The sequence below is a fragment of the Bubalus kerabau genome, chromosome 23 (genome assembly GCF_029407905.1).
Source record: "Bubalus kerabau isolate K-KA32 ecotype Philippines breed swamp buffalo chromosome 23, PCC_UOA_SB_1v2, whole genome shotgun sequence".
Classification (NCBI taxonomy): Eukaryota; Metazoa; Chordata; class Mammalia; order Artiodactyla; family Bovidae; genus Bubalus; species Bubalus kerabau.
The window spans coordinates 15,521,651-15,549,458 of NC_073646.1; the positions used below are offsets into that span (position 1 = coordinate 15,521,651).

The 27,808-nt window shown below is 48.9% G+C and overlaps 1 protein-coding gene across 1 annotated transcript in view; it reads right to left on the reverse strand.

Moving 5' to 3' along the window:
• Positions 1–25,099, reverse strand: part of ABCC6 (ATP binding cassette subfamily C member 6) — a 65,712-nt gene extending 40,613 nt beyond the window's left edge. The window contains exons 1-10 of the mRNA XM_055561650.1: positions 25,064–25,099; positions 23,708–23,890; positions 22,127–22,252; positions 21,847–21,975; positions 18,600–18,725; positions 15,900–15,961; positions 12,148–12,279; positions 7,592–7,795; positions 4,558–4,735; positions 710–871 (exon numbers count right to left, since the gene is read on the reverse strand). Coding sequence (XP_055417625.1) covers positions 710–871; positions 4,558–4,735; positions 7,592–7,795; positions 12,148–12,279; positions 15,900–15,961; positions 18,600–18,725; positions 21,847–21,975; positions 22,127–22,252; positions 23,708–23,890; positions 25,064–25,099 — 1,338 coding nt within the window. The remainder of the gene's footprint in view (positions 1–709; positions 872–4,557; positions 4,736–7,591; positions 7,796–12,147; positions 12,280–15,899; positions 15,962–18,599; positions 18,726–21,846; positions 21,976–22,126; positions 22,253–23,707; positions 23,891–25,063) is intronic.
• Between the last annotated feature and the right edge of the window lie 2,709 nt (positions 25,100–27,808).

The window sequence follows — 27,808 nt, forward strand, 5'->3', positions numbered from 1 at the left end:
TTATGTGTTTTAAAAACTAAGTAAATTCCTGCTCCTAAATTTTCTTTCATTTTTGTTTGTGGTAGCGCGGTGGTACTGCCCCAGCATTACTGATAACTTCAAAACATATCCTGATGCATGCGTGCATGCATACATGCGTGCTAAGTCACTTCAGTCGTGTCTGATTCTTCGTGACCCTATAGAATGACAACCCACTCCAGTGTTCTTGCTTGGAGAATCCCAGGGACAGGGAAGCCTGGTGGGCTGCCATCTATGGGGCCGCACAGAGTCGGACACGACTGAAGTGACTTAGCAGCAATAGCAGACCGTAACCCGCCGGCATCCTCTGTCCATGGGATTCTCCAGGCAAGAATACTGGAGTGGGTTGCCATTTCCTTCTTGAGGGGACTTTTCTGACACAGGGAGCAAACCCATGTTTCTTATGTCTCCTGCATTGGCAGACAGGTTCTTTACCACTAGCACCACCTGGGAAGCCCCGGTATCACACCCCCAAAAGTGCCCACGTCATCACCATCATCATTATTATTTGACAGACGGGGAACCGAGGCCCAGACTGGTGAGCATCCTGCCCCCGGGTAAAGTGAAGGCCGCCCCTGGCCTGAGACTTTGGCCACAACAGCAGCCCATGGGGTGCGGACAAAGACAGGATTAAAGGGGATGAGGAGGAGGAGGGTTCCGCTCAAATCCCACTCCCTCTGCCCCAGCACACCTGCCAGAGGTAGACAAAGCACACGACGATCCAGATGAGCGGCAGCCACAGCCCGTTGAGGTAGGTGATGCTCTCAGTCAGCCGCTGCACGTCCACAGACACCAGGTTGACCACGTCCCCCACTGCACTGGACTTTCTGGAGCTGCTGGACAGAGCCAGGACCTGGGAGGGGTGGGCAGATGGAGACTTGAGTCGGAGGGAAGTGGGGGAGGCCGACGGCTTGGACTGAGCAAGAGCCCAGCCACCTGGCAGAATGGGCTCTAAGTTATGCTGCCCCTGCTGGCTGAGGCAGGTTTCTTTACCATCTGAGCCTCAGTCTACTCATCTGTAAAGTGGGCTGATAAAATCTCCTAAGCACAACTCCCAGGACCAAAGAATCCAGGGAGATGACAAAAACGAAAATACCTTGATATCCCTGAAGTACTGGAAACAATAACACACTACATCAAAACCTTGGATTTATGATGATAATGGTAGCCATCTGCTGGGTGCTATGTCCTGGCCGTGCTGTTCTGTGCCCAGTCGCTCGGGCTCAGTCATCTCTGACTCTTTTGTGACCCTATGGAATGTAGTCCACCATGCTCCTCTGTCCGTGGGATTTTTCAGGCAAGGATATTCAAGTGGGTTGTCATTTCCTTCTCCAGGGGATCTTCCTGACCCATGGATTGAACTCACACCTCCTGCATTGACAGGAGGATTCTTTACCACTGAGCCACCAGGGAAGCCTGATTGCAAAAATATAGTGTTTTATCCACAGTGTTTTAAATTAAATGACACACACTGTGCCTGTTCCATACAGCTGTCTGTTGTGTCCCATCATGGAAAAAATGATGAAAATCTTCATTTATTTAGCACAGTGCCTAGGACATAGGGTTTCCCAGGTGGGGCAGGGGTAAAGAATCCACCTGCCACTGGAGGAGACCCAAGAGACACAGGTTCAATCCCTGGGTCAGGAAGATCCCCTGGAGGAGGAAATGGCAACCCACTCCAGTATTCTTGCCTGGAGAATCCCATGGACCCAGGAGCCAGGCGGGCTGCAGTCCATGCGGTCACGACAGAGTTGGACATGACTTAGCAAGTAAACAACAATTTTTGTATCACTTTGGGGGGAAAAAATCAATGCCAACTATTCAATAAATTAAAACATCTTGATTAAAAGAGGAAAGAAAAAGTGAAACTAGAATCAATGAGATGGATAATTATTAATCTCATTTCACAGACAAGGAAACTGAGGCACAGAGAAATTGACCAACTTGCCCAAAACCAAAGGGTTTGGATTGGAATCCAGGATAACAGAGGCTAGACAGAGTGTTAGACTGATTCCCCCCAGGCATTCAATGTGCCTTGTAGATACTAACCTGGTTTTCTAACAGCCACACATTTGCCCTGATTCTGGGGTCACAGTGGACCCCTTCCAGCCTGTTGAACACTACATTCTACTTGCAATCCTCTCTGCTGGGTGTGTCAGGGAAGAAGTGAGGGGGTGAAATGATGAGCTGGAAACAAACAAGTATAGAAATTCTTCAAAAAAAATCTTTCAATCTTTACTGAGCACCTGCTCTGGGCCTCACTCTGAGTTCTATGGTCAACAGAGGCGAGGTGAGTGGTCTCCTGGGAGTGGAGTTTGAGCTGGGGAACAAAATTAGAGATGTATACAGTTCACCGTTTAATAGTAATTATGATGAGTGTCTGTGGTGTTGAAAAAGACTCTTGAGAGTCCCTTGGACAGCAAGGAGATCCAACCAGTCCATTCTGAAGGAGATCAGCCCTGGGATTTCCTTGGAAGGAATGATGCTAAAGCTGAAACTCCAGTACTTTGGCCACCTCATGCGAAGAGTTGACTCATTGGAAAAGACTCTGATGCTGGGAGGGATTGGGGGCAGGAGGAGAAGGGGATGACAGAGGAAGAGATGGCTGGATGGCATCACTGACTCGATGGACGTGAGTCTGAGTGAACTCCGGGAGCTGGTGATGGACAGGGAGGCCTGGCGTGCTGTGATTCATGGGGTTCCAAAAAGTCGGACACGACTGAGCAACTGAACTGAACTGATGATCAGTGTCATGAAGTGTTTTAAAATATAGGTTTTATTATTATTCAAGTATGGCAAGCCCACAGACCAGAGAAGACTAATATTGACAAGAGGGTTTATTACACTCAACAATCTCAATAGAAAGGGGTATTCCACGCTATGGGGCGGGGGCACCTGGGGAAGCACTGGAGTGGGGCAGGGTGGGATGAACCACAGGCAAGAACTTGCTGTGGTTTTCATGGGAAAGTCAGACAGGGTCGGCAGGTTTAGGATTGGCTAGTTTGAGTAATTCCAGCTGCTCTGGGCATAGGGACTGGGACTCATTGTCTGATACCTGGCCCTGGGGTGATTACAGCAAGGACAATGGCCAGAGGCTGAGGGCCTCAAAAGGAGGCAGCTGGAGTGTGAGTCAGGGTGGGTTGGTTTGCATGTGAAAGGCATGCTTTCCGATGGGTCACTTACCATCTGGAGGAACTGGCTGACCTCGGAAGGGACAGAGGGACAGTCCCTCCAGGGTCAGCAAGGCCCAGGTGTCGAAGCACCAGACACAGAAAATAAGGAAGCACGGCTGGACTTAGCTGGTGGTCCAGTGGTTAAAAATCCACCTGCCAATGTAGGGGATATGGGTTGAACCCCTGGTCGGGGAGGATCCACATGCCTCGGGCAACTAAGGCCATGAGCCACAACTACAGAGCCTGCACAGTAGAGCCCGTGCTCCACGACAAGAGAAAGCACCACAACGAGGACTGCATACCCCGCAACTCGAGAGTGGCCCCTGCTCGCCGCAACTGGACAAAGCCCGAGTACAGCAACAAAGACTCAGTGCAGCCAAAAAGAAATAAATTAATTTTAAACCTGGTTAATACAGAAGCAGCCCAGAGGGCAGACTGGGGGGGTCTGACCCATCAGGAGATGAAGAGGCTGCCCTGAAATTCTCCAAAAAATGGGAAGTGCAAAGCCCTTAGGTTGCCTTCCCACAGCCTCAGCTCCACGTGTGGACTCAAAAGACAGGACAGGTCACACCTGTCCCCAGAGAGCCACGTGGTCGGGAACTCAGGAGACACTCACTCAGCCACCCTGGAGCTGTTCCCTTTGCTCCCCTCGTCTCCCAGGTGACAGCTCAGGTGTGAGAAAGGGACTCAGCGGGGACTGGGTCGTCCTGGCTCAGAGGCTGCAGACCCAGAGGGGCCAACATGTCTTAGAGCAGCAGCCTCACGGGCTTCGTTTCCAAGAACGACCACACAGACAGAAGCCCAAAGCGCTGGCTTCCCTCCAGGTGTCACAGTTCACTGACAGAACTTCCAGCCCAGATTCCGTTTACCAGTGGCTCAGGGGTCATTTCAACTGTAAGCAGTGTTACCTGGTCAAATAGCTGACAGTCCACCTTTATCTGGTTTCCACACAGCCCAAAGGTTAGTCCTTTATCCACAGAGAGGTGGGCGGAAATTCACTACATGAAGAATTGGGGAAAGGGTGCCCAGGCAGTGGGAACCACACGTGCAAAGGCCCTGAGGTAGGAGGATGCTTGAGGAACTGAAAGGAGACTGGTGTGGCTGGAGGAAAGGAAAGGAGATGTGAAGGAAGCATGTGATGTAATCAGACAGAAGAGGTCTCAGGGTCAGATCACACAAGGTCTTACAGAAATAACCAAGAAGGTGAGAGTGCAGTATGAGCAACTATGAGAAACGTGATGAATGAGTGTGCTTGGGGGCACAGATGAGAGTTCAGTGATGTGGCTCTCCTTGGCTGGGACGTCTGTGTGTAAATTGGGACAGGCTGGAAAGAGAGGAAGGGCCACGCCCGTCCCCCGGGGCTCACCTTTCTGTACACCAGGCCAGTGATGGCCGTTCGCAGCCTCAACTGTAGCACCTTGAGTCTGTACATGTGCTGCTGCTCGAACAGCGTTTGCAGGCAGGCGGAGAGGAACATCAGCACAGCCAGGAGATAGCCCTTCCAGGCCGGGGTGTTGGGGTCCCCGATAAACTCCAGGAAGAAGCTTGCAGGAGGAGAGGGAGGGAGAAGTTGGTGAGAGAGGATGCCCATGGCTACTGCCTCTGCCTAAGCCTGGCCAGGTCTGGAGGACCAGACAGTACCAGAGGGTCTTTTGTTTTTGCAAAAACGATTGCAACTATTTCTCCCACTGTCCACGCTCATTTCCACCATGACTTACATCTCCAATCAACAGGCGGAGTTTTTATCCCCATCTGTTATGGCTGAGTTGTGTCCCCCCAAAATGTATATGTTAAGGTCCTAACCCCCAGTGCCTCAGAATATGACCGTGCATTTGATGACAGGGCCCTTAAAGAGGCGATTCAGTTCAAACAAGGCCGTTAGGAGGGGCCTGAATCCAGGACAACTGGTGTCCTTAGAAGAAGAGGAAATCTGGACACAGAAGGAGACCCCAGGGGTGCGTGTGTTCCGAGGAAAGACCATGTGAGGATGCAGAGAGAAAGCAGCTGTGTACAAGGCAACAAGAGAGGCCTCAGGGGAAACAACCTTGATCTTGAACTTCTAGCCTTCGGTGATGGGAAGACAAAAATGTCTGCTGTTTAAATGGGACCTAATTGAATTTAGAAGCTTTTGTACAGCAGAGGAAACCAGAAACAAAAATGAAGAGACTACCTCCAGACTGGGAGAAAATATCTGCAAATGATGTGACCAACAAGGGATTCATCTCCAGAATCCACAAACAGCTCCCACAGTTTAATATCAAAAAAACAAATAACCCAAATAAAAAATGGACAGAAGATCTAAATAGACATTTCTCCAAAGAGGACACATGGATGGTCAAAGTGCACATGAAAAGATGTTCAGCATTGCTAATTATTAGAGAAATGCAAATCCAAACTACAATGAGGGATCACTCCACACCACTTAGACTTTGTTGTTGTGCAATCACTAAGTCATGTCCAATTCTGTGCGACCCCATGGACTGCAGCACACCAGGCTTTCCTGTCCATAACCAACTCCCGGAGCTTGCTCAAACTCATGTCCATTGGGTTGGTGATGCCATTCAACCATCTCATCCTCTGGTCAGAATGGCCATCACCAAAATGTCTACAAACAATAAATGCTGGAGAGGGTGTGAAGAGAAAGAGATCCCTCCTACACTGTTGCTGGGAATGTAAATTGGTGTAGCCACTATAGAGAACAGTATGTGAGATGGGTAGGAATGTGAGAGAAAGTCGCTCAGTCATGTCTGACTGTCTGAGGCACCATGGATTATACAGTCCATGGAATTCTCCAGGCTATAATACTGGAATGGGTAGCCCTTCTCTTCTCCAGGGCATCTTCCCAACCCAGGGATAGAACCCAGGTCTCCCACATTGCAGGCAGATTCTTTACCAGCTGAGCCACAAGGAAAGCCCAAGAATACTGGAGTGGGTAGCCTATCCCTTCTCTCGGGGAAGAGAACATTATGGAAGTTCCTTAAAAAACTAAAAATAGAACTACCATACGATCCTGCAATCCCACTCCTGGGTATATCCAGAGAAAATTATAATTCAAAAAGATGTGTGTGCATGTGCTCAGTCGCTCAGTCGTGTCTGACTCTTTGAGGCACCAGGGACTGTAGCCTGCCAGCCTCTTCTCTACATGGAATTTTCCAGGCAAGAAATACAGGAGTTACGTACCATTTCCTACTCCAGGGGATCCTCCCAACCCAGGGATTGAACCCTCATCTCTTGCGTCTCCTGCCTCGGTAGGATGATTCTTTACCACTAACACCATCCCAAAATATACATGCACCCTAATGCTCATTGCACTATTCACAATAGTTAAGATGTGGAAGCAACCTAGGCTCCATCAACAGATGAACAGATTAAAGAGATGGATACGACTCAGCCATAAAAATGAATGAAATAATTCTATTTGCAGCAACATGGATGGACCTAGAGATTATCACACAGTGAAGTAAGCCAAAGATAAATATATGATATCACTTATATGTGGAATCAAAAAAAAAATCATACAAATGAACTTACAAAACAGTAGCAGACTCACAGACATAGAAGACAAAGTTACCAAAGGGGAGGAATAAATTAAGAGTTTGGGATTAGCTATTATAAAATAATAATAACCAAGGATCCACTGTACAGAATAAGGAACTATACTCAATAGTTTATAATAACCTCTGAGAGAAAAGAATCTGATGAAACGGAATCACTTAGCTGTACATCTGAAACACAGCATTATAAATCAACTAAACTTCAATTTTACAAAAAAGAAAAGAAAGAAACGACAGTAGAAAAGATAAGCACCGGGAAAAGGATTTCTGCTCGACACCCTGTCTGTAGTCCTTTGCTACGGCAGCTTGAGCAAAGTAACAGGCCACCCCTTGAATCTGGGCTGGCTGTACAACCAGCTTTGGCTTCAGGAGAAAAGGGCTTTGTCTAGAGATCCCGCCAAGCAGCCCCGCAAAAGAGCTGGAAATCAGCCTTTTGAGGGTGACAGACCATCAGGGGAGAGATGAGCTGTCCCAGCTGAGACCATCTCGGTGACTGCAGACACACGACTGAACCCGCCAAGACTGAACCCAGCATGAACTGATGCCCCACACCATCACAGCTAAGGAAGCGGTTTGAAGCCCCTCACTTTTGGGGACTTTTGTGGTACAGCGAGAGCAAAGTGATGCAGTCAGCCCAAATTCATTCATTTTCCCTCCCCAAGGGAAACGGGAGTCACTTTTTCATTTATTTCTGTTCTTCCTCAGCACCCTTTTCATCCACCCTCAGTGCCTTGAGCGCCAGAGGTCCAGGCAGGGGCGGAAGGAGGGTTGAAGGCCCTCCAGGCCCTGGAAGAACACCGTTCAGGGACCACCAGCCTCAACAAGGCACACAAGGCCTGGACCCACCTGAGGAGCTTGGGCACTGTGAACCTGAAGACATCACTGACGATGAGGCTGAGGGTCCCCAGGAGGAAGGTGGAGTGGCCCACCTGCCAGATGGCCCTCAGCAGCGGGCCCCTCTTCCCCCGCTGTTGCGGCAAGAGGGTCTCTGTTTCTGGGGCCTCCTTGTTATGGCTTCCTTTCATTTTAAATGCTGTCGCCTTGGTGTGCCTTAGGGGAAAGAAGACATCAGCTCTGAGCCCTTTTAATAGACTGAAGGTTTATGTCCCCACCCCTGTCCCACCCACTACCCAAATTCATGTTGAATCTAATTCCCAGTGTGATGGTATTAGGAGGTGAGAACTCCGGGAGGTGATTAGGTCATGTGGGTGCAGCCCTCATGAATGGGATTAGTGACCTTAAGAAAAAGACCCCAGAGAGCTCCCTCGGGTGTTACCCCATTTCACAGATGAGGAAACTGAGGCTCAGAAGGTAAAGCTGGGGAAGGATGCACGGTTGAGAAATGAAAGGGCTGGGATTCAACCCCAACCTTCAGAGCACTTTCTGACCCCTTAGGCAGCCCACCCCAGCCAGCCCTGAGGTGGTTCAGAACTGGTTGAGGACCAGTTTAGAATCACTGCTGAGGTCTGAGCCTGGCACCCCTGGACTGAGTGAAACCACAGATGGAAGGTCTGGCAGCCGTGACGTCTAAGATCCCAGGCCCTGGGTTATCAGGGAAAGGTTCAGGGGAAGAAGTGACAGGAGGAGCAGGGAGGCCTGAGGGCCCTTCCAGAGGCAGGCTTTGGCCGTAGGGAGAGCCTGGCAGCCATGCGGTTGCTGTGTGGCCTTGGGCAGGCTGCTCCCCTCTCTGTGCCTCTGTATCCTCATGCAAAGATGGAGCTGGTCCCACTCTGGGTCCCTTCTGGCTCTGACAGCCTATGAGATTATCAGAACTTCAGTGGTGCTGAGAGCTGGGACCCAGGGCCAGGCACTGGGATCAGTGCTTCACTCACATAAGCTCATCAACTCCTCTCGACCTCCCTGGCCCCTGGGTGTCACAGGGTCCCCATTTGACCTCAGAGGAGACTGAGGCTCTGAGAGGTGGTGACAGGTGCCTGAGGTCACACATGGAGGACAGAGCAGGGATTTGAGCCTAGAATTTTTTTTGAAGATTTTTTTTTTATGTAGATAATTTTTAAAGGCTTTATTGAATTTGTTACAACATTGCTTCTGTTTCATGATTTGGTTTTTTCGCTGTGAGGCACCTGGGATGTTAGCTCCCTGGGCAGGGATTGAACCTACATCCTCTACATTGGAAGGTGGAAGTCTTAACCACTGGACCACCACGGAAGTCCTGAACCCAGACCTTTACTCAAAGTTCACACAGAGCCCCCTCTCTCACCCAAAAATTAAAAAGAAAAAAGCCCTTGATGAGTGTAGGTACCTAAGCCCTCATGAACGAAGTCAAGGTCTTACCCCTCCCGGCTTGGCCTGGCTTGTGGTTTAGCTTGGCATCTCTGGTAAGCTGTGGCTTGGCCTCCATCATGAGCTGGGCATGGCCTGCCACTCGCATTTGGATATTTGGGTCTTGAATGCCAAAAGGATATTACCTTCTTATAAAGGCCATCCCTGCCCACCCCTGCCCACTGGATGGAATCATTTCATTCATCACCCTCAGAGCCATGCTGTCTCCAACTCCTTTTCTCATCTGTCTTGTTAGGACTCCAAGTGGGTAGACTATTTTTTTTTTCCTGCATAAAATCCTTCAACGGTTTAATAAAATGTCTCCATTCCTAGACACAGTCTTGTGTGACCTGGCCCCCACCCACTTCTCCACTTCATCCTGGTCCTCTTTCCTGGGCTGGTTTTCTTTCCTCACCTTGACACATCCACAGCTCACCTTTCTCAGGCTTTGGCACAAACTGCCCTTGATCTGGAATGTCTCTGCCCAGTTCTTCCAGGCTTGACTTCCATTTCAGCATCACCTCCTCAAAGACACTTTCCCTGCTGGGAAACTGCAGTATCTCTGTTTCCCCGTCCCAGACCCTTATTTTTGTCCCAGCATTGACTTCAACTTGCAAGTATCTGTCTTCTCCACCAAAAAATCAGCTTTATGGGACGAGAGGCCTCAGCTGTCTTGTGTACGGCTGTATCCCCATCATCCAAACAGGGTTTGGCTGCCAGGCCCTCAGTCAAGCACCCACGGCCTGGGAACTGACTGACTTCTCCAGATTTCCTCCTGACACTCGACTTAACCCACTGGTTGCTTTTACTAGAATGCTGTGCAACTAGTCTCCTGGACTGGTTTTTAACAGAGCCGAGTTTCCAGCTGTCCTGCAGAGCAAACGGCCCAGCCCTCTTCCACGTGAGTGAGTTTAAGGATCAGTGGCGTGCCTGGGCCTTTTTCTTTAGAGAGACAACTTGAGACATCCCCGTTCCCTGCCCCCTCAATGTCAGCCTTTATACTCCCAGAGCCCAGCTAACGGGGTGAATACCCCTCCACCACAAGCTGGGCCTCCAGTCCCCCTTCCCCTCTCAAGAATCTTCTGAGCATCTCCTCTGGACGAAAAGTGTGAAAGTGTTAGCTTCTCAGTTGTGTGCAACTTCATGGACTGTGGGTCGCCAGGCTCCTCTGTCCATTGAATTCTCCAGGCAAGAATACTGGGGTGGGTAGCCATTCCTTTCTCCAAGGGATCTTCCTGACCTGGGGATTGAACCCAGTCTCCTGCATAGCAGGCAGATTCCTTACTCTCTGAGCCACCAGGGAAGCCCCCCTCAGGATGAAGGGGTAGGGCAAATCTCAACCAGCAGTCCTAGGACAACTTGGTATTTTTAGCACAAAAGGCTACAAGGAGCCAGTCATTACCACCCTGCTTGCAAAGAAATAAACAAATATTAGTTTACTACCTGTCTTGAAGCCTACCCCTACCCCCAGCCTCTGAGGCCAGCAGTATTTCTAATTCAACCATTTTTTAACCCTGCACTCACATCTCTACCCTGGTCATCCCTGTAGCCCCAAGATGTCACCTCTCCTTGGCCCTGGCACCCAGGGATCAAACCCAGGTCTCCTGCAATGAGAGCAGATTCTTTACTGTCTGAGCCACCAGGGAAACCACTAGACTTGTTGGCTGGTCTTCGGTGTCTGGTCCCAAAGCGATTTAGTGCCAGCTCCAAAAATGACCACAGAGCAAGGAAGGGGGTGTGAGGGCCGGGTGTTGCTGGGGGATGTAAAAGGGAGTGGTAGGGACTGTGGCAAAGTGAAGCACACACGCCCTGTTCCACAGGGCAACCACTTCCCAGACCCACCCTCCCATTGTCATGAGGGATGCGACCTAACACTGCCATTCTACTTTAAGAGACACCCAAATTCCATATTTTTGTAACATCTCCAACAGCTTAAATGTTGGCAACTTACCCAAAAAAACAAAACAAAGCACAAACCTCAAACAACAGCAAGACACATGCTGGCCCCCTGTGACCCTGACTTGGCCAGCAAACAAATCGGTCTGTGACCTCTTAAGATGACGTCCTCACCCTTCCCGCAAAGGTTGCAACATATTTTAGAAACAAAACCAAAGTTCTCTCCCGTGTATACGCAGTGAGCTCAGAAAATGCCTGAGCCAGATCTCTGTATAACCCTGCCACTCTGCTTTCTTACTGTCAGTTGTTCACAGATTCTCAAGCCGTTCTGGAGAATGCTTCTGCTGCAGCTCTAATACTGGGTGACCATCATTCTTATGCTGGCAGTGGAGAGCAGAGCTGGGAGAAGGTGGACAAGACCTCCAGAGCCCTTTGGGATGAACTCAAAACTCATTTAAGAGTGGAGGGGCAGTACAGCAAGATATGCCTGAGGTGAGAGAGAGCTGCTGTTTCGATCTGTCATATTATTTATCCCTTTTGGAAAACATATACCCTTCCTTCCGGGAGCAGCCCCTCCCCTCCCTGTGTGGCTCTGAAAGGACTGCCAATCATGTGGCCTGCCCTCCAGCCATGGGATTGGCCCCTGAGAGGCACATGACTCAGCCAGCCAATCAGAGCCCTTCCTTGAGATTTTTTTTTTTTTTTTTTTTTTTTTTAGGTGGCTGGTGAGGAAGTGGGTGTTGAGTTGGCGTAGTATGGGACAAGCCTTATGGAGAGACCAGTGTCGGACAACAGCTGAGCTTAGAGACGGAGGCAAAGAATTGAACATCACGCAAGTTCTGAATCCAGCTGCACCTGAGGCCAGACCCACCTTCTCAGCTATATGAGCCCGTAGACTCTCTCTCTGGCTCCTTTCAATGTGTGGGATTTAGCCATCGATAACAATAATCACGAAGTCCTAGAGTATGCAAGGGAACCTTGTCAGTCCTGCCACAGAGCTACTTTTGTCTGTGCCCTGAAACATCAAGCTCCAGTGAGGTCAAGCGACTTGTCCAAGGTCATCAACTACTCGACGGCAGGGCTACATTTAACCCAGGCTTAATTATACCTATTTGAGAACTTATTTCTCAGGGACTCAGCCCAGAGTAGGGGCGGGGTTGTTTGTGGGACCAAGGGCTTTGCTGACTAGCTTCGGGCTAAGCGCCCACCTTCCACATACTCACCGCTGGGTGGCGCTGCGGTTCCTTGTCCATTCCTTTTCGAGCTGGGAAACCAGTTCTGCAGAGGAGTTTTCGCTCCCAAGTGACCAGAGGTCTTTTGGCCCCAGTGGCCTCCGGTAGCCCTTCCAGACCAACCTATAAGAGAGGGTCACCACAGCCAGCCCTTCCCGCGTCCACCTCTGCAGTGTCCTGGTTTGGTAGCTGTGTGATCCCTGGTAGGTTGTTTACCTCTCTGCACCTCTGCTGGCCCCTCGGTACAAGGAAAGCAATTTATCTAACTGCACTAACCGTGGTAGGCGCTTCCCAGTCTACAAAGATTATCTCATTTAATTCTCACATGAGCCTATATGATAGATTACTATTGTCCCATTTTACAGATGAGGAAGAAAACAGAGGCTCAGAGAGATTAAGTGACTTAAACAAGGAGTAACCTGTAACAGGGGAAATAAGCCTCCCTAGGAGTCAGAAGTCCAGAGTTGAAAACTATTACAGTGGAGGAAACTTGAACTTCTCCCCATTCTCCTCCTGGTTCACTGCTCCAGCCACCTGGCCTCAGGACCTTTGCACATGCATGTCCCTCTGTTTAAAACTCTTTCCCTGCCACTTCTCACTTGTCCTGCATCTCTGGCTTGGACATGATTTCCTTAAAAGCCCACTTTATGACCCCCACACCTGAGTCCAGGTAGATTCCCCATTGCAAGATCCCTTAGTTTCCTGAGCTGTTTCTTTCTAATGCTTGCTGCGATGACCACTGTTTACTTTTTTTGGTCGGATTATTTATTTAGTCTTTCTCCTCCATTAGCGATAAGTTTCATGGAGACAAAGATTCTCCCTCTCCTATCACCACCTCCCAGCTCATGGCATGTGTGTGCATGGGTGCTAAGTCGCTTCAGTTGTGTTCAACTCTTTTGTGACCCCTGGACTGTAGCCTGCCAGGCTCCCCTGTCCATGGGATTTTCCAGGCAAGAATGCTGGATTGGGTTGCCAGGGAATCTTCCCGACCCAGGGATCAAACCTGCATCTCTTATGTCGCCTGCATTGGCAGGCAGGTTCTTTACCACTAGCGGGCTCCGGGCATAAGATTTGTCAAATAAAATCACCACTTTTCAGTGCTGTGACCTTGGGCAAGTCACTTCCCGGCAATGGACCTCAATTTTCTCACCTTAAAATGAGAATGTTTTCTTGCGCTTGGGACTGGTATATGAGATGACTGTAGTTGGTGCACTGTTGAAGGAGGTCATCGAGAGGATGTGGCCACTGGTGGACCTATGACCTGGGCCCGGGCAATCTAAGGCTCCTCCCTCCCCTGTCCTTGGAACATACGTTCTGCCCACTGTTACCACATTAGGAGCTACTTTGAGAGTAAGTATTAAGACTATCTGGATGGTGTATGTGTCTGAACCCCGTTAAGGCTGTTCTGTAAACTCTAGGAAGTCCAGTGAGATGTACTCAGCTTGCAGGGCCCAAGACACGCCTCGTATGTAAGATCTCTGGCTTGTTGTTAACCCTGCCTCCTTCCAGCCTGGAGTGGCTGCCTCTTTCTTCTGTCTCTCCTTGCCCTTGGTTAACTGAGGCCAGTTTTCAAACCAACATGCATACACAAGAAATTAACTTCCCTGGTGGTTAGGAATTTAGGAATCCACCTTCCAATGCAGAAGAAATGAGTTTGAGCCCTGGTCAGGGGACTAAGATCCCATATGCCTTGGGGCAAATAAGCCAGCAGGCCATAAAGAAAAGAAATTAACTACTGCAGACTTCCACAGCAGGAATGGTTTTTTTTTTTCCTTTTAGGTCTCTCATCTTTCTTGTGACACCAAGGAGGGCTTGTTTGGAGCTGGTCTTGAGCTCCTTTTTGAGACTTTTCAAGTTCCCTTTTCTAATACAGAGTAAACTCAGGCAAGCAAGAGTTTGAATCCAGAAATTATTCATATTTGTTTTTCACTGAAACTACTTTTAGCATTTTACATGGCAAGGGATTCTAGATTTTTGTGATCTTGGTAGTGATAGGAAGTTTCCCTTATAACAGGTTACTAAAGTAGAGAAAGGAGACAGAAATGGCAACCCCCTCCAGTATTCTTGCCTGGAGAATCCCATGGACAGAGGAGCCTGGCGGGCTACAGTCCATAGGGTTACAAAGAGTCAGACACAACTGAGCGACTAAGCACACACACACACAAAATAGAGAAAGCAAATTAATCCAAAGAAAAAACATTGAGTAAATTGAGTATAAGTGATACCCAAATAAGGCAAAAAGCTTGAGGAATGGCCCATAAATGCCTGCATTTGGTAAACAGTGGGCTAGATTCTCTTCAGAGATATTTAGCAAACTTCCAGGCTCTTTTCACCAATTCCGTACCCTCCACCAACTCCATGCCCTCCACCAATTCTGTACCCTCCACCAACTCCATGCCCTCCACCAATTCTGTACCCTCCACCAATTCCATGCCCTCCACCAATTCCATACCCTCGGAGTAGTCTTCGTTGTTGTTTAGCCGCTTAGTCATGTCTGACTCTTTGTGACCCCATGGACTGTAGCCCTTTAGGCTCCTCTTGTCCAGGGGATTCTCCAGGCAAGAATACTAGAGTGGGTTGCCATTCCCTTCTCCAGGGGATCTGCCCAACAGAGGGATCGAACCTGTCTCCCACACTGCAGGAAGATTCTTTACCATCTGAGCCACCTGGGAAGCCCTCAGAGTAGTCTGCTGCTGCTAAGTCACTTCAGTCGTGTCCGACTCTGTGCGACCCTGTAGACGGCAGCCCACCAGGCTTCCCTGTCCCTGGGATTCTCCAGGCAAGAACACTGGAGTGGGTTGCCATTTCCTTCTCCAACGCATGAAAGTAAAAAGTGAAAGTGAAGTCGCTCAGTCGTGTCCGACTCGTAGTGACCCCATGGACTGGTAGGAGCCCTACCAGGCTCCTCTGTCCATGGGATTTTCCAGGCAAGAGTACTGGAGTGGGGTGCCATTGCCTTCTCCACAGAGTAGTCTATCCTTCATTTATTTAATAACCACTTTATATAAAACTTTTTATGGGCCAGATTCTGTTCTAAGTGCTTCAGAAACCTCATTTCATTTAATCCTCAAAACCCTGTGAGGTAGATGCTATTATGATCCTCATTTGACAAGTGCAGAGACTGAAGCACAGAGAGGTTAAGTAGCTTGCCCAAGGTCACACAGCCAGGAAGTGGTGGAGACAGAATTCAAATATGATCTGATGGCAGTGTGGTCAAGAGAGGGTCCAGGAGGTAGGTACGTCCTCCATGCCTGGTGTGGTAACCCTGGAGAAACATCTTCTCCACCAGCCTGGGAGCCTCTGGTGAGTAAAGATTTGGTCTTTTGCCTCCTCACCCTTGGTGTTTAGCAGATAACTACATTGGTGGAAGGACTAGATAGAGATACGATTTTATTAAGTGCCTTCTATATACAAGCACTAAGTACTTTACATTTAATGAAGATAGAGTTGTTCCCATTTTACAGAGGGGAAAACTGAGACTAAATGCTTGTGATGTGGCCAGCTAAGAGACAGAGCCAGGACTCCAATCTCACTCCAGTGAGTGAGTAGCAATGGGATATGGATGGTGGACAAACTAAAATCCCAGTACCCAGGCTGGGATGGAGAAAGCCTGGCTGACTTTGGTAGGCTTGGGGAAATCTCCTTGGGAAAGAGCTGTGGTAACAAACAAGAGCGGCACATGTAGGTGGGTGGGGGCACCCCCCACCCCCACCCCCAGCCCCTTCCCCTGCTTCTTTACTTACCCAGAAACCCACCAGAACATGGCCTTCGAGGGGAAGGAGGCCCCAGCCTTAGGACATGGATTCTGCAAAGACAAAAGATTTAGAAGTGGGAGGACTTGGTCTCATAATCCATGGCCAGTATGTGGCAAGCAGAGCTAAGGGCAGGAAGACAGAATGAATTGACAACAAGCTTAATACTGAAAACCAGACTGAGATGTCCTGTATATTTAACCACTGCTGCTGCTGCTGCTAAGTCGCTTCAGTCGTGTCTGACTCTGTGCGACCCCGTAGACTGCAGCCCACCAGACTCCCCCGTCCCTGGGATTCTCCAGGCAGGAACACTGGAGTGGGTTGCCATTTCCTTCTCCAGTGCATGCACGCATGCTAAGTTGCTTCAGTCGTGTCTGACTCTGTGTGACCTCATGGACAGCATCCCACCAGGCTCCTCTGTCCACGGGATGCTCTAGGCAAGAGTACTGGAGTGGGTTGCCATGTCCTTCTCCGATACTTAACCATAGTAGATACCAAAGGGCTTGGTGCTTCCTAGCAGGCAAGGCAAAAAGGGATTTGGTCACAGGGCTGAAAGTGCCTCAGTTCAGTTTAGTTGCTCAGTCGTGTCCAACTCTTTGCAACCCCATGAACCACAGCACACCAGGCCTCCCTGTCCATCATCAACTCCCGGAGTCCACCCAAACCCATGTCCATTGAACCAGTGATGCCATCCAACCATCTCATCTTCTGTCGTCCCCTTATCCTCCTGCCCTCAATCTTTCCCAGCACCAGGGTCTTTTCAAATGAGTCAGCTCTTTGCATCAGGTGGCCAAAGTATTGGAGTTTCAGCTTCAACATCAGTACTTCCAATGAACACCCAGGACTGATCTCCACTGGTTGGATCTCCTTGCAGTCCAAGGGACTCTCAAGAGTCTTCTCCAACACCACAGTTCAAAAGCATCAATTCTTCAGCGTTCAGCTTTCTTTATAGTCCAACTCTCACATCCATACATGACCACTGGAAAAACCATAGCCTTGACTAGACAGACCTTTGTTGACAAAGTCATGGTTCTGCTTTTTAATATGTTGTCTAGGTTGGTCATAACTTTCCTTCCAAGGAGTAAGTGTCCTTTAATTTCATGGCTGCAATCACCATCTGCAGTGATTTGGGAGCCCAGAAAAATAAAGTCAGCCACTGTTTCCACTGTTGCCCCATCTATTTGCCATGAAGTGATGAGACTGGATGCCATGATCTTAGTTTTCTGAATGATGAGCCTTAAGGCAACTTTTTCACTCTCCTCTTTCACTTTCATCAAGAGGCTCTTTAGTTCTTCTTCACTTTCTGCCATAAGGGTGGTGTCATCTGCATATCTGAGGTTATTGATATTTCTTCTGGCAATCTTGATTCCAGCTTTTGCTTCCTCCAGCCCAGCCTTTCTCATGATGTACTCTGTATAGAAGTTAAATAAGCAAGGTGACAATACATAGCCTTGATGTACTCTTTTTCCTATTTGGAACCAGTCTGTTGTTCCATGTCCAGTTCTAAATGTTGCTTCCTGACCTGCATACAGATTTCTCAAGAGGCAGGTCAGGTGGTCTGGTATTCCCATCTCTTTCAGAATTTTCCACAGTTTATTGTGATCCACACAGTCAAAGGCTTTGGCATAGTCAATAAAGCAGAAATAGATGTTTTTCTGGAACTCTCTTGCTTTTTCGGTGAAAGTGCCTAGGTAAGAACTAACAGTTGCTCAGAACAACTTTATTAATACTGAGACCAAGAAATTCCCAAAGCAAGGACCATGCATGACACAAGCAATGTTTTCAACAATATTTCTCAGTGAATGTGACAAGAAGGTGAAGAAGAGGTGGGATTTTACCAGTGGCTCCAGGAAGACTGCACAGATTTATACTCTTACCAATAGGGCATGAGAATGCTCATTGCACCACATCTTTGCCATCAGCATGTGTTATCAATTTTAATTTTTTTTTCTGCTACTCATTGGACAAAGTCCTATTACAGTTTTAATTATTTAATTATTTAATTTAATTATTTAATTATTCAAACTGTTGAGCATCTTTTTAGATGATCTCCACTCAACTGTCTTTTTCTCAGAGAATTCTTTCCAGATTTCACAGTGTTATCTGCTGTAAACTCTTATGGACCATGAACTTCTCCTATGGAGCACTTCTATTGAGCAAGTCACTTTAATCCTGAATTTTTATGATGATGAGTTGTAATTTTCCACACATTTGTGTAATTGTGTGATTAATGGTTCCCCTATTGGGTATTAGTCACATGAGGACAGAGACATCACTTTTTACCAAAGATCCTCAGTACTGAGCTGGCACACAGAATAGGTTGGCAAACTACAGCCCCCAAGCCAAATCCGGCCCACTGTTTTTCTCTGCGAATAAAGTTTTATTGGAACACAGCCATGTTCCCTTATTGACATATAGTCTGTCTGCTTTTTGTAAAACCTGACCTCCGTAGCTGCCATACAAAGACCATATGGCCCACAAAGCCCAGAATATTTTCTATCTTGGACAGAAAGAGTTGGCCAACCCGTGGCATAGAGTCGATATGTAATATGCTTTTTTTGGCTGAATGAATAAAAAAAAATAATAAAGGCCTGTGCTTTAATTTAACTTCCTTCCATCACTTGGGGGCCACTGAGGACCAGAAGAGAAACAGGGACAAGCAAGGCATTGGTTGGAGACATGGTGACTTACAGCCTGCGGGGCCCTTTTCGGGAAAAGCGGGGGTTGATCAGCGAGGCAAGACAGTGCAAACTGCGCCATCACCAGAGACAAGTACAGGTAGGGTGACAGGTGCCGGAAAGGGTCGCTCTGGAAATCCTGCGGGAGAGGAAGCAGAAGTCTCTGAGTCGGGGCTTAGGAGGAGCAGAGACGGGAGGGTGTCGGGAAGGGGGGAAGGGGTGGAGGCGGAACGGGGTTTCTGATGCTGGGAGCAGTGCCCAGGCCGGTGGCTGGAGCCCCCAGCCTTCCTGGCCTTGAAAACACCTGGCTTACACAGATTCTGTCCAGACAAACGGCAGGCAGGGTGTGTGCCCTTAGTTAGGTGGCCACTGGCCTTAGCCACCAGGACACAGATTGAAGGACACTTTGTCTTTCTCCCTGGGCAACAAAGGAACCCCACCCCCCGATCTCCCATCCCACTCCCTGTGGCCAGTGTTCTCTGGTTTAAGAAGGGGGCTGGTTTCAGGGAGCATTCACTCTGCCTCCAGCACATGCTGGAGTCTTTACATACACTGTCTCGTCAAGTCCCTCCCCACCCTGTCCCAGGGGGCGTTTACTTGCTCTGTGTTACTCAGTGGGAAACCAAGGCTCAGAGAAGTGACAGTACCTTGCTCAAGGCCACACAGATGATCTGCTCCAGATCACGAGCTCTTGCTGCCCTGCCATGATTGCTTTTCACCCCCTGCCCTTTCTGGCCAGAGCACCCTAACTCTTCCCCCCATGCTCAGGTATGAGGTTTATGTAGAGCTAATTCCATCCCAGCAGGTGGGGAGGGGCGGGGCAGGCAGATGGTGGAGGCCTGACCAATGAGCATGTTCTAGTCCCTGGCTACTGTGCTTGGGCTAGAAATGGCCGCAGGACCTATGCTGGAGCAAGGAGAGCTGGAACCATCGGGAGATCTTCCAGGTTTGCTATATTTGTGAAACGAAAGCCTGGAATAATTGGGGCTCTTCTTGTCATCCCATTGGAGAATGAAGCCAAAAGGCGAGAGCCAAGGGACAGGCAGAAATGGAGCTCTAGCTGTGTTCTCTGAATGTCTGGGCCGGCTACGCCTCCTAGCAGGTCCCAGGTATGTGAGCTAATAGATACCCTTGGACTTTTCCCCCTTGAGCCAGTGTGAACTGAGTTTTTATGTTTTTAAACATGAGCCCAAGTTTCAGATCACAATTTCTCTATTGGATTTTTTACTTTCCTGTTTTTGGTTTCGTTTTGGGGGACAGATAGTAGACAATTTGATAGTGCAGCTACATTACTCCCCATAGTGTCATTTTTCCTATCGTTTCTGTCGGAAAGTTTGTCCTGAATTTGGGTGAGGTGGGCTTTGGCTCTGTAGTCCCGAGCTGCGTGACCTAGAGCAAGTCGCTCACTTCTCTAAGGCTTAGGATTCCTCATCTTTAAAATGGGATCATTCAGATCTTCACTGAATTCATGACATCAAGTGCTTGCCACAGGGCCTTGCACATGGAGCTCCAGAGCATATGTGGTCCCAATATTATTCTTTCAGTGCTGTGTTCCCAACAGCTAGCTGCTAAGTCAACTGTAGAAAGCTACCCTCTCATAAATCAGTGGAGGGCCTGGGGGCTATTCCCATTAGTTACAAAAATTGCTTTGTTAAAAATCTGTCCTTTAGGATAGAAAGTGTTTCTCTGCCTTCTTCTTTCAGGATCCGAAGGGAGTAACCATATGAAATGATGACCGGCAGACTCTGATCAGTTTCCTGATCAGATGTCTTGGGTGAGTGTGCCAGCCATGCAAGCGGTTTTCAACTGGGGGTGACTTTGCCCCCAGGGGACATTTACCATTGTCAGGAGACGTGTCAGGTTACCGTAATGGGGTGGTACTACTGGCGTCCAGTGGGTGGAGACCAGGGATGCTATTCAACATCCCACAGCACGTGGGACAGCTCCTCTCCGCCCCCGCCCAAGAGAGAAGTAGATAAAGGGTGCTGAGGTTGAAAAACCCTGGTTGAAGTTATAGATTTTTCTCTTTGCAGATCACGCCCCCTAACGTGGAAATACAGGTGAATGTGCAAAATGAGTGTGTAAATACAGATGCATGAGGGCACGGGTGAAGGTGGAGAGTGAGGGGAGACACGCACTTACGTGGCGTCAGAACGAACACAGCTGTGTGCCAGAGGAAGTCATCCAGAGGACGTGACCCCTGGCTGACCTGTGAGCTGGACCCAGAGGCTCCTCACCCCCACTCGCCCCTCCCACCCTTGAAGTGTGCATTCTGGCCACACTGTTCCTGCACTAGGAACTACTTCAAGGATGCCACCTTGAAAGAGCAATGTGTTGGTGAGATCCACTGGATGGCACATATGACTGAACCCTGTTAAAACCTCTATAAACTGTTAAGTTTCTGGCGGGCAGGTGCAGAGATCAATGTATTTTGCAGCGGCCAAGACAAGCATCGGACATAAGTTCCCTTGCTTATGAGAATCGTCACCTACCAACTGCAGTGGCGGCCTGTTTCTTTGGTCTCTCTTGGCCCTCCAGGTCTGGGGTTGGTTTCTAATTTCACCCGGGAACCCCTGAGGTTTTGAACCAACAGTGTGTCGGTGCCCATGCAGTGTGTGTGTGTGTGTGTGTATGAGTGTGGGACATTTGTGCACAAGTCCTGTAGGAGCTTGAAAGTATAGACACAACTGGATGGCAGCAAGTGTGAGTGCAGGCGAGTGTGTGTGTGTATGTGATGTTTTGGAGTCTGTGGTTGTGTGATACACGAATGAAAAAAAGTGAAGTGAAAAGTGTTAGTTGCTCACTGGTGTCCAGCTCTTTGCAATTCCATTGACTGTAGCCCGCCAGGCTCCTCTGTCGATGGAATTCTCCAGACAAGAATACTGGAGTGGGTTGCCATTTCCTTCTCCAAGGGACCTTCCTGACCCAGGGATTGAACCTAGGTCTCCTGCATTGCAGGCAGATTCTTGACTGTCTGAGCCACCAGGGAAGCCCAGTGTGTGAATGGGAGCATACAAGTGTGTGCAAGTGAAGTGTGTGACTTGAGTGTGTAAGACAATAAGAATTTCTGTTGATAAAAAGGTATGGGGTGATGAGAACGTCTATGTGAAATGCCTGTGTGTGTTGCTTGAGTTTCAGTGCTTGCGGAGTGTGTGTCTCTGCAGAGAGAATAAGCCTTGGTGGAAGCGGGAGGAGGATGGATGGGACCCAAGGCCTGAAACCACTATACTGGTTCCCGGGTGACCCAGGCCCCCACTTACCCCTCGCAAGGCCTGCTGGGTGGCGCTGGTGGCTGGGAAGATAAAGCAGAGTAGCCAGTACCCGAAGAGCACCCCAGACGCCTGGATGCCCTTCTTCCTTTCGGCATGGATCAGGAACACTGCGAAGCTCTGGACAAGAGGGTCGGGTGGGAGGTGGGCCGGGGGTGGGGGACGCTGGGGGAGGAGAGAGTCTGGAGGGAGCTCCCTCTGCCCCACCCCTCCACCAGGGCAGGAGAAGCAGCACCCAGGAGGAAGCCAGCAGGTCTGGGCCGCGACTCACTATTGTGGTAAGCCACACGGTGGGGTGTATGAGGAACTCGAGGGCCTGGGGCGTTCCCTGCTGGATTCTCCAAAGAGTCACAGACACGCTGGAGGTGCACAGGATTATGAGGGCGAACCCAAGCACCTGGGGAAATGGGCTGGGATAAGGCTGGTGGGGGAAAGAAAGATGGCAGCCTTTCTGCCAGTCCCTGCCAACTGGACAGGGACTCCACGTCCAACTGGACAGTGGCCCCGGGTGGGGCACTGCAATGTACCAGCGTAACCACTGAACAAGGCCGACGTGAGAGAAAAAAGTTGTAAGGGGTGACGCAGCTCAAGCTTGACCTGTAACTGTCATATAAATAATGCACCATACAAATAACGTCAGTGGTTTCCAAAATGCCAGTGGTGCTCCCACAACGCACAGGAGGATGCTTCGGGGATGAAGGAACGGCATGAAAAGCTATTTACTCTCCAGGTGAAAAAGTTGTACCTTCTTTAAGTCTCTTTCCATCCCTACTGTTAAATCAAGGAGGAACTCTCTGTTGGGACTGATACATTTCCAGGCCTTCTTTGACCAAGCTGCCATCGGTCAAATTGGTCTCTCTTTTGGATAAGAGAAATCAAGAATGGGAGAGAGCACGCACACGCAGACCTGGGAGCCTCGGAGAAACCACTGAACGTCAGTTAGTCTCAAGCAGGAGTCAAAACTACTATCTGCAGTCTGAGTTTGGCCTCTTGTCTGTTGTTGTATCACCTCGGAACTAAGAGCGGGTTTCCCATTGTTCACTCATTGAACAAAACTTTAAAAAGCCTAATATGCCATGACGTGAAATTGATATGAAATGCAAATTTCTGTAACTATAAATAAACTTTTACTGAAACACAGTGATGTCTACTTGCTTACTGTTTGTTGTCTGTGGCTGCTTTACTGCTGCAAGAGCAGAACTGAGTAGTTGAGACAGAGGCGACATGATCCTTGCAATCTCAGACAAGTACTGATACTCTCTGGCCCTTTAAGGAGGAGTGTGCTGACCCTGGAGAGGTGGTTGGCAAGAGGTCAAATATTTACAAGGTGGTATGGGAATAAATGAACCATGGAGGGCGTGCTTCTAGAGGTTTGGAGAACAGGAGAATGAGCAGAGATGCTCACATTTGGAATGCCAGTGTTTTTCTAACACTGGACAACTACACACGAGTTTTAAGGAATGTTCTTTAGTACCGCTGGCGGGGAAACACAAAAATCAATGCCTAAGTGTTAACATTTAAAAGGTGCGTCCTGGTGTGGCTCTAAAATCACCGTGTGTATCTTAGGAGTGTACACCGTACACTTTGGGGAATGCCAGGCTGTGGTGGCCATAAACTTGTCTGGGTGTGTGTGGGTGTCTGTGGGTGTGTTTGGGATGTACGGTTTTTATTATCTGTGATGATTGGTTTGACAGCGTCTATGCCACTGAGTTTCCCTCTGCAGCCTCTGGGGTATTGCTCTGTCTGATTAACAAGGTCCCACGTGTCCACTTTGGGGTCTCTGCCTGATTCCAGCCTGCTCCCCCACCCCCTGACCATTGTCTGATTATAGGCTCCCAGAGGAAGGGGCTACCATCTTGGCCTTGAAGAGGCGGGACATTTGGATGTAGCCCTTGTCATGGCGGTGGATGTAGAGGAGGTGGATGGGGCCAAGGACCCAGAGGTACATGGGGGGCACCCAGACCCCTGCTGTTTTCAGGAAGCACAGGCTCAGCAAGCGGGCAGCGGCAGGCTCAGGCTCCGTCTGGTTCCAGACCTGAGGGAACACCAGGGTGACCCTTATGATGGTACAATGCAGGGGTCCCAAACTCACCACTTGGGGGGCCAGGCAACTCTTTGGACTCCAAATATTTACAATAAAAATGTGCTAAGCAATTTTTGTTGTTGTTTGGTCACTGAGTCACATCCAACTCTTTGCAACCCCATGGACTGCAGCATGCCAGGCTTCCCTGTCCTTCACTATCTCCCAGACTTTGCTCAAACTTGTGTCCATTGAGTTGGTGATGCCATCCAACCATCTCATCCTCTGTATCCCTAGAGTACTTCATAATTGAGTAACTCCACTGACCACACCCAACCGGACAGGGGTACTGCTGGGATTTGAACCAAGGCAGTTGGGTCCTAGAATCTAGGAGACCTGGGATCCATGATGACTGCTGGGCACAGACTTAAAACCACTCTGTTGTTGTTGTTTGGTCGCTAAGTCATGTCTGACACTTTGCGACCCCACGACTGTAGCCCGCCAGGCTCCTCTGTCCATGGGATACTCCAGGCAAGAATTCTGGAGTGGATAGCCATTCCATTCTCCAGGGGATCTTCCCAACCCAGGGATCGAACTCATGTCTCATGCATTGGCAGGTGGATTCTTTACCACTGAGCCACCAGGCAAGCCCTATAACCACTCTAGGAGGCAGGTATTACTGTTCCAATTTCATAGACCAGGAAACTCAGAAGCCAGGAAGGTAACAGGCTCTTTTAGGCCCACACAAATAGGAAGGGACAGAGCTGACTCCACGCTGGCCTGGCTAACCCCAAAGCTTGTTCTACCAGAGGTCTCCATCTGTACTTACCCCAGATCTTCTGCTGGCCTTTCCTAACCGGAGAAGTGGGAATGTAAATTTCAGAAAATACAGTTGCTTTAATTCTCTCCCTCCTATACCACTGCCACCCTCCCATTAGAGTCTTTTGCTGAGGCAGGAACCAGAGACGTGGGGAGTCCTGTAGCTGGGGCGTCTAGAGGCCCCTTTCACAGGGTTGGTCTCTTGGGGAACAGCTTGGTTAAGGAGATCGCCCAGCCCTGGGGTTAGTCTGGCAGGTCTGTTACCCTCCCCGGGGGCCCGCCCCTCCTCTGTATCGCAGCCCCAGGGATCTGTCCAAGAGATCTCTCGAGCCAGTAGGAGAAGGAATACAACGGGGTGGGGACACTCACCCCCGGGCCCGCGCAGGGCTCGCCTTGCCCGGCCATCGGGCGTCGTCTGTCTGTTGGTCTGTCTGTCGGACTGTCGGGGTCCGAGGAAGGCTTCCTCGGCCGCGTTCCGGCCGGGGGAAGGGGCGGGGATTCGAGCTCTCGGATTGCAAGGCCGGGGGGCAAGGTCCGGCCGGGCGGCGGGGGTGGGGCGGGGAGGGGTGAAGCGAGGCGAGGTGGAGGGGCGCTCAAGGCGGCCACCTAGGGCAGAGAGGGCGGGGGTCCCGGAGCCCCAGAAAGTGCGGTGATGTCTGCATATAATCCCCTTTCCCCCTGGCGCAAGTGTCATCCCGAACTTCCCGAATACTGTGGATCAGCAATTCCAGGAATTTATCTAGATAAACGAACCCAGCCGGTGTGCACAAGTCCAGCGACCGACGGAATGGGGGATGGGAGGACCCCGGGTTAAGGTTGGAGCCGCAGCCCGCTCACCTGTGGGACCGACCCTGTCTGCCTCTAGGATGGTGGGAAGATTTTAAGATTACTAATAAAACGTCTAGCAGAGTGTTTGGCACACTGTAAATGTTCAATCAGAGTTAACTTTTATTAGCATTCGTAGTATTATTTCATCCCTAGGTTACTGAGCAGTGGTTCAAAATGCCATTGAAGAAATAGGTTTAATACGGAAAAACGATTACTGAATGCTAAGCGAGAAAAAAAAAGATTATAATACAAAATAGTTTACGATATGTGTGCAAAGAAAAAAAAATAGTATATGCTTAAGTTAGGGAAAGTGGGGAATGAATTCAAGTCATTTACCTTTTTCTTCTGGGTCTTAAAGTAATGTGTGTCCCAAGCCAAGCGTTCTTTTGGGAAATGACTTTATGTAACATATATGCATAGACAAAACGATGGAAATGCACTAAAGCAGTGTTCATGGAACTCCTACTTTTCTTTTCTTTTTTCTTGCTTTCCTTTTTCTATTTTCTTTCCTTCTGCAATGACCATGTATTCCCTTTCAAGACAGGAATAAAAGACTGAGCTTTTTCAGACAGACAAGAACAGGTGCTTAATTTGAGTGAAGAATTCAAATCCTTTGCACTCTCCAGGCTGCGTTGTTACTTTGGTGTCTTCTTTTCTCTTGCCTTTTTCAGGGCCTCTACAGCAGGGGCTACCTGGTCTTTTCTCCCCTTTCTTTCCTGAGATTCCCCAACCCTCTTCTGGGGCCCTGGCAGTATGCTTTCAGCTGTCTTCCTGCTTGGGTCTTCTGGAAGAGCAGGGATGCAAAAACTCAAAGATTTTTCTTGAAGCTGAGTGTGGCAGGTCTGCTGTTTACATTCCGATCATCTCTGTTTGTTTGAGGTGGTTTTGGTGAAGGCTGATGGAAATTATCAGGAGGCTTGAGGACCCCCCCCCTTAAATCCCCATTGCAACTGGACATGGCCCTAGAGCTTTATTTCTTTGTATATATGAAGATGAATTTGAGGGAAATGGTGAAGGTTTGAGGGGGGATGGTCAGATAGGCAGAAAGCACACAGAGGGAATCAACCAGGTAAGCCAAGAACAGAACTCAAATACAGAGCCTACTTTCCAGCTCTCTGAACAGCACATGGCTGAGTGCCGAGCTCTGATGGTGGTGGTTTAGTCGTTAAGTCATGTCTGACTATTGCAACCCCATGGATTGTAGCCCATCAGGCTCCTCTGTCCATGGGATTTCCCTGGCAAGAATACTGGAGTGGGTTGCCATTTCCTTCTCCAGGGGATCTTTCTGACCCAAGGATAGAACCCAGGTCTCCTGCATTGCAGGCAGATACTTTACTGACTGAACCACCAACCCTAGATAAGTCCTCTTACCTCTCTGGGCCTTGGTTTCCCGTCTGTAAAATAAGATGATTCCATAGGCCAAGCACTTCCTAATTGATGACTTTCAATCCCCTGGTATTTGCTAAGACAAACCAGGGATTTGTGTTAAGAAACAAATGGAAACATCTGTTTTAATTGTAATGATAAATAATGAACCTCTAAAAAATAAAACAATTACTTAAATGGTTTCTCTTTATAATCAAACAGTTGAGAGTCTCACTGTATTTGGAAGGAGAACGAAGAGTGAGAGAAATCAGATGTGTTCATGGCTGAGATCCTCTGGTGCATGTATCCTTCCATTGTGGCCACTGTGTAGTAATTCATAGTTGCATAGTGCTTGAGTCTTAACCACAGTGGCGAATTTCAGTGGGAAATCTCTTTACTTCATCATTTAGGAGCAAGGTATAACAACATCAAAATAAAAGCACTTGATTTTCTTGAGTGAAATGTAAGAATTTCAAACATCTGGTCAGAAGGGCAGTTTTTGTCTATTTTGATATGGTGACTTGTAGTTCATCTTCATTATGGCATACATTCAGTCTTGAGACAAAACATAACATGCTGATTTTTGAACTGATTTTCAGACAGATGCTTTCAGATGATTTTCATGCATCGCCTCACAGAGCTAGTTCAAAGTAAGTCAAACTGCATGCATCTTTTGCTTCCTGGGGGAAAACCCCCAAAGTTTGTTTCTATAAAAATGTTACTAGAGGTGGGATTCAGAGAAGGCCATGACACCCCACTGCAGTACTCTTGCCTGGAAGATCCCACGGATGGAGGAGCCTGATGGGACACGACTGAGCGACTTCACTTTCACTTTTCACTTTCAGGCCTTGGAGAAGGAAATGGCAACCCACTCCAGTGTTCTTGCCTGGAGAATCCCAGGGATGGGGGAGCCTGGTGGGC